A 12,717-nucleotide genomic window follows, 5' to 3' on the forward strand; every position below is an offset into this window, starting at 1 on the left:
TCAATTTTATGAAAATAAAAATAAAATATTTTTTGAAAAATATTATAATAAATTTTTTAAATCAGTGTTCTTTATGCATTAAAATTCGTATTTGAAAGAAAGAATTATTGTCGATTTCACTCTATTAAAGAATAGCATTAGTAATAAAATAATCAACGGATATATAGAGCATTACCCCCCCCCCCACCCTCAGGTAACAAAAAGCAAATAACAAGTAAAAATTTCTTACATATCCTTTATGCGAAAAAAAATACCCTATTACCAAAATACTCCCCATACCCCCCCCCCCCCGGGGAGGGGTATCAGGTACATATGAGGAATTATACAGGATAAATCCAAGTGCTGTCAACACCCATTTGAAAGAAAGAATTATTGTCGATTTCACTCTATTAAAGAATAGCATCAGTAATAAAATAATCAACGAAAAATATAGAGCATTACCCCCCCTCCCAACCTCAGGTAACAAAAAGCAAACAACAAGTAAAATTTCTTACATATCCTTTATGCGAAAAAATACCCTATTACCAAAATACTCCACATACCCCCCCCCCCTCTCCCCCACCAGGGGGGGGGGTATCAGGTACATATGAGGAATTCTACAGGATAAATCCAAGTGTCTTCAACACCCTTTTGAGTCTGAAGTTTTCTACTACCTCCAAAGGTTTCGGTAAAAAACATCAAATGTTTCAATAGACAAAAAAAGAAAAAAAGATAGCTCAATGGAAATTTATACAAAAAACATTTTTTATTTCAAAAGTTGGTTCTCTTAAAATAAAATTCAGAAGAAAATACCAAGTATTTTCATTTTAGACCTTTTTTCGAAGTTTCAACATTTTTTAGAAATAAGGCATAATTGTCAAATCTAGCTCAGTTGATAATAGTGTAGGCAAGACTATCACGGATACTTACCTGGATCGTTCCCACCCTCGCGTAGATAGTCAAAACAGATACCAAGTGCCAATTTACTCCCTGTTTTATAGAGGGGGAGGGGGCTTCCAGTACTTTTGAACTCAATTTCAAAATAAACGAAAACACCTTACCGAAAATAATTCAATAGAAGTAAGGTCAAAGTACTTTCCAGTTGGAAATTGGGTTTTAAACCGCCTAATTATCATAATAATAATAATTAGTGATAATGATAATTCATCTCTTATTTTAAAGCTTCAACATTTCTTTTAGAAAAATAAAATTCCAAATAAAATTTTCAAATATGCTCTATTTGACGGTAGTGTATGTAAGGCAATAATGGACACATAAAAATCATTGGCACCTCCCTCCCATGTTCCCCCAATTAACAAAATTTAATTGGGGGGGGGGCAGGTGCTTATAAAATAATTCCTAATAAATGTAAATAATTCAAAGGATTTATCATCAAAGGGCTTTTCAGTTAGATGTCGAGCGTTCTACCGTACCTGATTATAATAATAAAAAACAGATATTATTTTAACATTTCAACAATTTTACTTTAGAAGAATGTAATTGTGATACCTTGGATGTGAAGGAAGACTTGTTTTGTGAGGAGGAATTAGCAACAGTACTAAAAGGATTAAAGAATAATAAGGCTCCAGGTGCTGATAGGGTGGTAAATGAGTTTCTTTAATATGGGGTTAGAAGTATGGCTCTGAGGTTAGAAATAAGTTACTGAAGATTATGAATATGATTCTTGAAAAAGGGGAAGTACCTAACGATTTTAGGAAAAGCTTAATTAAGCCACTTAATAAGAAAGGTGAGAAAATTAAGTGTGGTAATTAACGAAGCATTAGTCTGGTCTGTTTAGGTAGTAAAGTACTTAGTAATATGATACTTTTTAGACTGAAAGATGCCGTAGACAAAGTTTTAAGAGAAGAGCAGTGCGGTTTTAAAAAAGGTAAAGGATTTGTCGACCAAATTTTCACTCTTAGGCTAATAATTGAGAAGTGCCTGAGTTTACGAACACCTTTGGTCCTCAGTTTTATAGATTACGATCAAGCGTTCGATTCTGTTGATAGAACAGCTTTAGTAAAGGTTTTATCCTTGTATGGTATACCAGACAAATACACTTAAGTGATTAGTGTTATGTACGAGAATAACACTGCTGCGGCTAAGGTAGGACATGAGGCTAGCAGCTGGTTTTGTATTGAATCAGGAGCTATGCAGGGCTGTGTTCTATCCCCCTTTGTATGGATTATTTTGATGGACTTTGTCTTAAGGAACACAGGAAAGGCAATGGGAGAACACGGAATCAAATGGGGAGGAAAAAGTCTCCTGGACTTGGATTATGCTGATGATTTAAGAATCCTAGATGTAAGTGTGAGCAAAATGAATGAAGTCTTAGAGGTTTTGCGAGTTCAAATCAGGTCGTCCCCGTCTGGGGTGGGAGGACGTCATAAAGAAAGATTTAAAGGAAATGGGAACTTCGTGGGCGGATGTAAAAAGGGAGGCTTTAAATAGATTTGGGTGGAGGAGGAGCGTGCGTAGCTGTGTTGGCCTCAGGCGATTTGGAGCTGCGGTGAGCTGTTAGTAGTAGTAGTTACATAAAATGACTTGATGGAAATATTGTTGAAAAACTTTTCATTTTGAAGGTTCGTCCCTTATCTGAACTTTTATTTAGTCTAAAGGTTTGTAGAAATATAGAATTTATATTCTACTCTAACTGACGATAGCATTGGTAAGAAAATCATGAACATCTATCTGAAGCCCTATCCACTGGATAAGCACAATCATATAATAAGTACAATTTTCCACATGCCACATTTTAAAGTATAAAAGAATACCTTCTTATCAAAACTTCCACCACCCACCAGGGGGGGGATTTCTTCAGGTATTTCTGAACAAAATGTACAAAATAAATCCAAGCATCTTACACAAAATAATTCACCAGAAATATCGTCAAAACACTTTACAGTTTAAGGTTCAATGATCTATCCTACCAGAACGTAATTCAGAAAGAAATCTGGGAATTTTTCTTTACCTCTGTTTCTTAAAGACATGTTGGCACGCGTTTCCAAACACCAGGTCCTGTAGAATTAATCTTTATTTGACAGCTAACTTCACATATTTAACAAAAAAAAAGAAAAAAAAAGAAATCGGTTTTCTGTCGAAAAATGCAATCTAAGAAACTTGAAAAAATGGACTATTTTATTTATTAGCCTGAAAAGGCTGCATTAAAAGTTTACATAAAGAAAGTAAATAAAGAAAAATTAAACAAAGATAAAGCAAAACTATAAATAATGTATGTTTAAAATTACCAAAGGCTTGTTTATCTATTTGAAGACGTTTCAGCCACATTCTCTTATAATACATTTATTATTAATATATTATAATATGTTTATACATAATTATATAATTTCAAGCTATCAAAGGCCGTACCCAGCGGGGGGAGGGGCTTAGGGGGGTTTGACCCCCCCCCCCCCGAAACGTTTGCCTGACTCGTAAAAACTTACCAAAAATGGATATAAACAAATTTTGTATGAGTTTTTTTAGTTTTTTTTTGCGTCACTCTCTCTTAAGGTTCATTCACAACGAAATTTTACTAATACCAGGATTGAGCAAGTGCTAAATTAAGCCATTCAGATTTGTCATAGAACTTTCTGATGGGTTGAAAAATTCTAATTGGTTAAAAACTAGAGCTAAATCTCAGTAATAGCAAAATCCCATCGTGAATTGGCCTTTAGAGAGAAATGAAAATTCCAGCCTGGATTTTAATCGTTTTGTCCTTTCGCTCAATAAAATGTAGCATCGTCAGAGATGTCACCCAGTGACACATTAAATTTTAGTGGTTTTCTGATTGATTTAGAATTTCTTCAAAAATCCAGTGATTTATGTGCAAGTTTAGTTATTTTTTAGTTTTGGCAATATAAGAAATCACCAGAAATAGTGATAAAGCACTAGGGGTGGCAACCCGGAGCATCGTATTTCGATACTCAGAGAAAGCACGAAGGACAAATTTGATAACACTCTTCGTTCGTGAAAATTTAAATATTAACAACTTATTTACAATTACCGTGAGTCTAGGGAGCTTACGGTTAAACAGATTCCTGGATAATATATTAAATCCAGACGCAAAAAAGGCAGAAAAGAACCTGGTCCGAACTACAGGATTCAATTCAATTCAATTCAAATTTTTTATTTATAAACAAAAACATTTCGGCCATATTCTCTTATAATACATTTATTATTAATATATTATAATATGTTTATACATAGCTATATAATTTCAAACTATCCAAGGCCGTACCCAGAGGGTGGGGGTAGGGGGGTTTGAACTCTCCCCCCCCCCCCGAAATGTTTATAACAAAATGGATATAAACAAATTTTGTATGCGCTTTTTGAGTTTTTTTTTTGTGGGTAAATTATACCATATTTTGAACACTGTTGCCACGTTGAAGGGTGCAAATAAACAAGTGAAATTAACCAAACAAATACTAACAATAATAATAAATAAATATAACAACGAACCTTTTCCTAATAAATGTTTTTTCAATCTACTTTTAAATAACCCGAGGTGCTCAGCCAACCGAATGCTCCCTGGAATGGAGTTCCATGCATGGAGACCTGAAAATCTAGTAGGGAAACCAGCCTTGGTTCCACTTATTTGCGGCACAACAAAATTACCAGCATGACGAGTCTCATAGCTGTGTCACTATTCCACACAGCTATTCATAGCTGTTCCACTTCTATGTGGCACAGCAAAATGATCAGTATGACGAGTCTCAGAACTGTGTCACTATTCCACAGAGCTATTCATAGCTGTTTTACTTCTATGTGGCACAACAAAATTATCAGTATGACGAGTATCATAGCTGTGTCAAAAAATAGCCACGAAAAACCTCAGGACTTACAGAGTTCCAACATTAGTAAGCAAAAATTCCAAACTAGTAGTCACGCAACTGTCCTACATCTAGCACTTGTAATTTGTTGAACCAAGTTGAAGTGTTGGTGACACTTCCTACGTAGCCTCCAATAAGACGTATCGCTTTATTCTGAAGGATCTGAACCCGTTTGAAATTTGTATAAAAATTACTTGACCATAACAAGCACCCATTTGAAGCACAGGGATGAATCAAAGCGTGTTGTGATAACTATAATACCATTGGAGGTAAAAAAATCCTTAAAGCATCGAATTGCACCAAGACCACGGGCAACCTTTGTTGCAACAATATCACTGTGACGTTTTCATGATAGATTGCAACCAATATAAAACCCAAATAACGGATTTCCTGAACTTGCACAACAGGCTTATTTTCGAACATAATTCTACCATCAATATCATGGGGCTTGCCTACTCTAGAACACAATATAAAATTAGTCTTGGTAACATTTACTGATAATAAATTCAAACCAGTAAAAACATAGAAACATCTCAACACATTATTAACTTTCGACACAAGACTATCCAAACAACGACTTGAAAACGTAACCGCAGTGCCATCAGCGAATGGCTTTAGGCAACAATCCGGAAGATAAATCCTCATGCTATATACATAAACCAGGTAAAGAAGTGGACCAAGGACTGAACCCTGTGGCACACCACAAGACACCCGATACAGCGAAGAAGAAACATCATCAGCCATTATTTTAATAGACCTTCCACACAAATAACTTTCAACCCACTTTAAACTTACTCCTTTAATGCACCTATTGATTCACAAAGACAATAACCACCTTCTAAAGAAAGTTACACCTTTGTCAGCTGTTTCATTTTCTGTTTATTACTTTTTTTTAATTTAGGGCCAGTTGTTGTTAAAAACTCCGCAACTAGATATAGGTGTAATTTCTGTTAAAAACTAATACCCAATTTTATTAGTTAGAAAAAACACATATTGTACGATTCCACTTAGCCCATCGAAACAGCTATGTTTCATTTTAACTGCCTTGAGTAATTTAAGACTTGGGCATTCATTTAATGGGAAATAAGTTTGAACTTGGTGCGAGTCATTTTGATATTAAGATGTATGTACATGACTGTTTGATTTTTCGTCGTGACGGCACGAGTTGACTGTTTTGATTTTCGTATCTCAGCTGGTCTTCTCCTTCTTCAAGATATATTGACGAGGTCTCTAAATTCCGGGGAAGTTTCATTCACATCTTTAATTTCTCTCAAATTATTGTACCCATAATTAGAGGTCCCTATTTGGGTTCACATAATATCTGCAGGCACAAAGGCAATGATGCTGGTTATAACACCACTTCTTTACGATTTTTATCGTTATAAGTTATGTTGTTTTGTGGTCCACTCATAAGCTTTTTACTCATAAGCTTTTCCTAGTCGTGAACTGGTCTTAATCCTATAGATAAGGAAAGACCCTTCGCCCCCCCCAGCATTATTTGTTTTAGCAAATAGTATACAATATAGGTAAAGAAAAAACAGCGTAAGAAAGAACAAAAAACAGGGGCGTGATTTACTGCGGTGCAGGGGGGGGGGCAACTGTCCCCTCCAGACCCAAGTTTGCCAACACCCAGACCTCAGTTTGTCCCCCAGCTGAAATTTAGCTTATGCAAAAAATCTTGTCAAAATTAAGATAAGCCTGCATAATTCAAGTGTCCAGAGAAACAGGCCAGTTTTCTTTAATAAATCTTCGCCTTTATGGTAATATGACTTGTGGTTCAGTTTTCACTGTCATTTCCCATTGATTTGGGAAAATTGGCTCCAAATTTGCCCCCCGGATTTTGACAAAATTACGCCTCTGCACAAAACTTGTTAAGTTACAAATCAAAAATTAATTGTCCGTTGTCAAATCATCTGCATTAAATCACGGGATAAGTTGGGCTATCAATATAGCTCAATCGATGGTACTAATAAAATTGCTAAGCATCTCTCAGGACAATACTTCTAAAAAAAGATAGACATTAATCAAATATTATAACGTTTAATTTAAATGAAAATTAATCACAAAAAACAGAATTCATAAATTGATAGTTAGTCTTCATCACTTAGCTCCAGCACCTAGAAAGGAAAAAAAAATTATTTGACCATTTTTTACTTAGCATTATTTGTGACATTATTTGACTTGGATCACCGATTTGATAAACTAACTTATCTTATTTGTCTGACAAACGTTACACTCTATCCATTTTAGAACAAAAAAAACATTTTCAAGACTGAAAGGTGTAAAGGGAGGATTCAAAATTGAAAAAAGCTGCAAAAAATACTTTTGAAGTAAAAAAATAATGCCAAGTAGGATTTTCCTCAAAATCATAACTTTTTTTTTGAAATGAAGATCGCATTTAAAATCACCATAAAATTAAGAAACACAAGTTCGCCATTTTATTCACAACTACTACCATCAATTCATCACAACACCTCATCACAAAAATCACAACTCATCACAAAAATTAATAAGAGGTTAATTAAATATTTCAAGAAAAGTCCCCATAAAATGGAAAGCCAATGTGATCATCTTCATTCCTTACTCCTACAGAGTTACTAGTATATTAAAAATATAAAGAAAATTTCAACTGAAAGTAAGGAGCGACATTAAAACTTAAAACAACAAAAAACATAAAACTCAACACCTCATTCTATACGCTAAAGTTTGACTCTGTCACAACTTTACCTTTTAAAATAACAAAAAAATTAGCGTAAAGAGCGAGGTGTTGTAAAGCGGGTAGCCACTTCCATATATGGAATAATTTTTGTTTGTTTTAGGTTTTACTGTCGCTCCTTACTTTCAGTTGAAAAAAAAATTGTTTTTATATATTTAATTTTCGATCATTTTTCAAATAATACCGGGAAATCCACAAGGCACAAAATGATGTACACAATTTTTGAAATTCTTGTGGCAAAGCTAATCCATCAAGAAGGAATAAATAAGATTACTTTTCAATATGTTGATATGTAATTTAACTTTTTGCTCTTAAATTCCCGAATTTTGCATGCGTCTTTCGTTGTTTTTCTTCATTTTGTAGAGTCAAGGACTGTAATATTCTATTATATGATGTATTTTTAAGTATATTTTGATTGTTTGATTACACACAATGTTTTTAAAATATTCAAACATGACTTTGTTAATTTTCGGAAGGTGGAATCATAACATAGTTGAAAATTGGCAAAACAGACAACTGAATAAATTAAATAAATTTTTGAAGGAAACAGCTTTAACCTTTCGAGATTAATTAAATAAATTTTGGAGAAAAACTTTAATTTCTACTAAACTCTACCCCAACCACTAATATTCCATTTATTTTGCCATGTGTTACGGGGAGGGGTATTTTCTGGGGGAGAATTTTCCGCGGGGGGGGGGGGGTATTCGCCTAGAACCACGATTGAGATACTTCAATTTTAAGATCCTTTGTCCAAGATTGGGCAGTAGCCTAATTGCCAAGATTAGACTCGAGCCAGAAATTTGCAATTACAATTAGACCTCAATTACCAACTATCTGAGTATTTAAAATAGTTATCATTGTATATGGCTGACATAATCAAACTAATGAAATACTTATTAAGAAAATTTAGACAGAGTAAGTAGAGACAAATTTATTTCCAAGGGGGCATAACACATGTAACTATTGAGATGGTGATTAGGGAGACCTGTATTTGTAGTTTCCTTCCCATTCATTTCGTCAATGGCTGAAACAGGTCCGCCTCCAGTAATTAGACACCTACTAGTCTGCTCCTAGTTGTTACACCTCCAATGGTTTTATGACAACTAAGGAAACACATTAATTGCCCTCGATATTAAATTCTAAATTTGACAGTTAGGAACTTGAGAATTTTCAGAACCTCCCGCTTCAAGTAACGCTGCTATGTCACGGAACCAAAACCTCGGTATTTATAAACACCTGCCTATGTCAAGGATTCAAGAAATATTGATTCTTTGCTACATCAAGTTGTTCCTACCTGGAATTTAATCTGGTGTCTGTTCAAAAGACAATTGTCTATGCAATGGATGTACTACAAGAACTGGTTCTGAGTAAAAACTCACCCTGGAAGCACAAGGAATTCTTGCAAACTATTTGTGTGCGCACTTGTTTGTTTAATTTTGTAAACCGCACTTGATTTCTAAGCAGGAAAATCAGAATCCTTAACCACACCAGAAAAGAAAAGCTCCAACATTGCGGTTGACACAATAAAGAATTGACTCATTTTTTGGGCCTAATCATTTATTTAATTTCGTTTTGGGTTTCATTTATTCTTTAATAGTAATTTCTGGGCGTTTCAAGTTCGAATCGTTATAGGTTTTAATTTCTGTTGATCTTAAGTTTAATTTGGCCTTTACTTTTCTTCTTTACTCTGGCAGCCATACACACTGAGCCTCTTTTATTAATTTTTAAAGCAACATTTAGTTTAAGGCATAATGGGGAAATTGCATAATTGTGGAGGTTAATATACACAATACTCTAAGAGACATAATTACTAGACCTTTCTACTAAGCTAAAGAAAATGGCTCTTTCAAAATTTTGACTGGGTTAGTTTGGAAAATGATTTGGCTTGGAGGACTACTTGCACTCCAATCTCTTTTGACTCTTAAAAAGGACACTAGAACTTTTAATTCAAAAAGATACTTAAAGGACAATTTTTAATTTAATGGACACCAGGGCTTTGGAAGCTGGGGCTAAGATCCAGAAGACCGCAATTCACTGATTTTGATTTTTATTTTCCAATTCTGCCTTGTGAATTGGAGTTGATTTGGAAAGGATTCAGATTGGGTAAGAATTTTTTACCTCTTTATCTGTGTCAATTGCGACGACAGTCTTCTGGACTAAGATGTTGCCGGGTGAACTGTGTCCGAGCCACTTAGGATCCAAGGGCTCAGTGACGGATCTTGGGTTTCGAGGGGGGCGCTCCCCCCTAACTTAGTCTACGCAAGATTGCGCTAATTAAAATTGCTCCTAACGCAAGTTTATCGGATCAACGCATTTTGCCACCCCCTCCCCCCATTAGAAAATTGCTGGAACCGCCCCTGTAAGGGCTACTCAAAGTAATATACGAGATATTATTGATCAAATGAGGATGCTTGAAGACATAAATAAGACTATACCTACACACGTAATAAAGTGTGTAACTGAAGTTCCAGTCGTCCCTAGTGTGGCTTTCTCCAATCTTTACTCACAAATGAATAGAGCTGAACAAGTTCTAAATACAGTTTCAGATAGACTTTAATCATATCATTTAAATTTCCCGCAGCTGCCTGCCGCAACTGTCAATTAGACGAGGAAAATAATTCATCATTTAAGCAGGATTCACATCTTCAGGCTGGATACTGAACTGATTTAAAACAATACAATTACCAAATGCACAAAGCAATTCATTGTCAGCCAAAATTCCTATGAACACTGAATAGCCAACATGAGAATCTTGTAGTATGGATGTTTTAAAAAAGAATATAGATTACCCAAAGTATGATTAGGCCTTTGCCCTTGTTAATGAATTTGGGCCAAAAGAAGCACAAAACGACCCAAAAGGAGCAACTTAGAACGGAAAAGGGCGAAAGCATCCATTCTAACGGATATTACATTTCGTAATATCACAGTGTAGATTAATAACATTATAGACACGTGCAATTCAACATGCGAATAATGAATTCAAAGGCATTACAGATTCTTGTCTCATATTTAGACAATTTTGGTAAGCGAATAAAATTGAGAATCATTTTATGGCCTATTTTTGTACTGCAAACAATACTTAGATTATATCTTTTTGACAGACCATAAAGAACCCTTATATAGTTTTTTGCTAATAAATACTAAATGTTTTGTGCCTATGTGTGATTGAATTCGTCGCTTAGGAGATGCTTTTCCTGATGCATTCGAATGTTGATGTTCATTTATGTTGAAAACGAATAATGTTAATCTATAAAATATATTTGAAGTCAATACAAAATTTATCTATAATGATCTATTTACATCTTATCTATTCTATTCTCTTATCTATATGACTTTTTTTGCGTTCCAAACAAGTCTGTGATTATTTTCATGACTGACAAGAAAGAACCCTTACATAGTTTTTGGTAATGATTCATAATTATTTTGTGGGTATGTGAAATGGGATTCGTCACATAGGAAATAGTTTCTCTATTTATCGAATATTAGTTTGAGATTCAGTTGCCCTGAAAAAGAATGTTATTAAGCTTTAGAATATTTGTGACACATGTTGTTTCAGACTTGTGTGTTTCCACCTCTACGGTTTTTTCGTAGTTCAACGGAATCTGATATCTGTCTGTGAACTACAGATCTGTGTTGCCGTATGTCTGATTTAAAGTTGCGCCGCCATATGGACACTCTTTTACAGACTTCCAACTGAAATTATCTTATAGTACCAGTCAATTCGGTGCTTGTGCTCATCTATCCTTAGTTTCTCAGACTTATAGCTTTTATGAATGTCATCATACATAGTAAAAAACTGCCCGAATACCCGATCTTCTTTTTAACCATGTAAGAGAGGGCATATAGACATCTGTATGATATACTTTGTGTCTGTGCTACGGACAAAAGAGTGCAGTTAAGGAATCTACAGGATAAATATGGAAAAATGGGATTCCTCTCAAAAGGTCATATTCAACTTTTCCTTATAATATTTACCTAAAATCACCAGAAAATTCTCCTACAAATGCTAATTTTGTTTGATGTAGAGGGTTGTCATACCCAAATCTTGATACAATATAATCTGCGGCTTTTTTCGTCGGTGGTATTAGGCATTGGTACTTTTCGTTATAAGGGTTTTGGACAAAATGCTTAGAACAAAGACAAGCTTTGAGAACCTTACTAGACAGAAAGAGAAAAAAAAGTTATCTGGGCAAGATCCTAATTTTCTAGCTGCGAACGATTAGGACAGAACATGACAAAGATTTTAAGTTTGTTTTTTCAATAACCAGGAAAGTGCATGTAGACAAGCTAGAAAAACTTAAATTTGAGAAATTTGCTACTAGGGTTACACATAATCCTAGAGTGTCACCAGGTCCAGCAGTCATCAATTTAAGTCAACAAACATTTGACCAAAAGAAATTAGACATTCTTTCAAAAGGATGGAAATTTTCTATCCCCCCCCAAACATATACCAGCAGAAGAAATCATCTCCAATGTAGAGTCAGCTTTAATTCTAAACAGGAAAACAATAAATATTGATCCACAAGATATTAGAAGCTTGGTTTCTAATACCCTCAGAAAAGCTTTGTCCAAAAAGAAACATATTGAGGAGAATCTAACAAGAGATGGAATGAAGGTCCTCACAGATCTCAAAAAAGATACCAACATCATAATTACCAAAGCTGATAAAGGTAATACAATAGTAATCCTCAATGAGACCGAGTACGTCAGCAAATCATTAAACCTCCTGAATAACAACAAAGTATATGAAAAAGTTACTGTCAATGCTGTAAAGGTTGCTTATTATAATGTCAAAAAAGCTTTGGATAATCTTAGTCTCACAATAAGATTAATGATCAACTTTATTGGAAACTCATTCCTGTCAGACCGGTCATTCCTAGATTTTATGGTGCACCCAAAATTCACAAACCAGATATTCCCCTTAGACCTATTGTGTCAACAATAGGTTCAGCTACACAAAACTTGGGAAGGTATTTGGTTGGTATTTTAAGATCCATAACTCATAGCAGCCAACACACAATAAGAAATACCAAAGAAGCAGTTGAAAGGCTAAAAATCATCAACATCTTGAAGAATACCACAATGTACAGTTTTGATGTTGTATCTTTGTTTACTAGCATACCATTGCCCCGACTTATGCCAGCTTTACAATCTGCTTTAAAATGATAATTCCTGGAAAGAACTGACCAGCTT

The 12,717-nt window shown here is 34.6% G+C and overlaps 2 protein-coding genes across 5 annotated transcripts in view; both read right to left on the reverse strand.

The window, feature by feature from the left end:
* The window catches only part of LOC148939611 (ras-like protein family member 12), a 59,653-nt gene extending 56,684 nt beyond the window's left edge, over positions 1-2,969 (reverse strand). Inside the window, exon 1 of one of the 3 annotated variants that reach the window (XM_089107122.1) lies at positions 2,951-2,969. The gene's annotated coding sequence lies outside the window, so the exon portion shown is untranslated. The other 2 variants (XM_089107120.1, XM_089107121.1) reach the window with 2 other exon arrangements.
* A 3,863-nt stretch (positions 2,970-6,832) lies between these two features.
* Atg7 (Autophagy-related 7) overlaps positions 6,833-12,717 on the reverse strand; it is a 112,857-nt gene continuing 106,972 nt past the window's right edge. For both annotated transcript variants that reach the window (XM_089106522.1, XM_089106521.1), the window contains exon 13: positions 6,833-6,925. In XM_089106522.1, coding sequence (XP_088962648.1) covers positions 6,899-6,925 — 27 coding nt within the window. In that variant the 3' untranslated portion in view covers positions 6,833-6,898. The remainder of the gene's footprint in view (positions 6,926-12,717) is intronic.

The sequence above is a fragment of the Artemia sp. Qi Xiang Cuo genome, chromosome 21, assembly GCF_049724085.1.
Source record: "Artemia sp. Qi Xiang Cuo chromosome 21, ASM4972408v1, whole genome shotgun sequence".
Taxonomy (NCBI): domain Eukaryota; kingdom Metazoa; phylum Arthropoda; class Branchiopoda; order Anostraca; family Artemiidae; genus Artemia; species Artemia sp. Qi Xiang Cuo.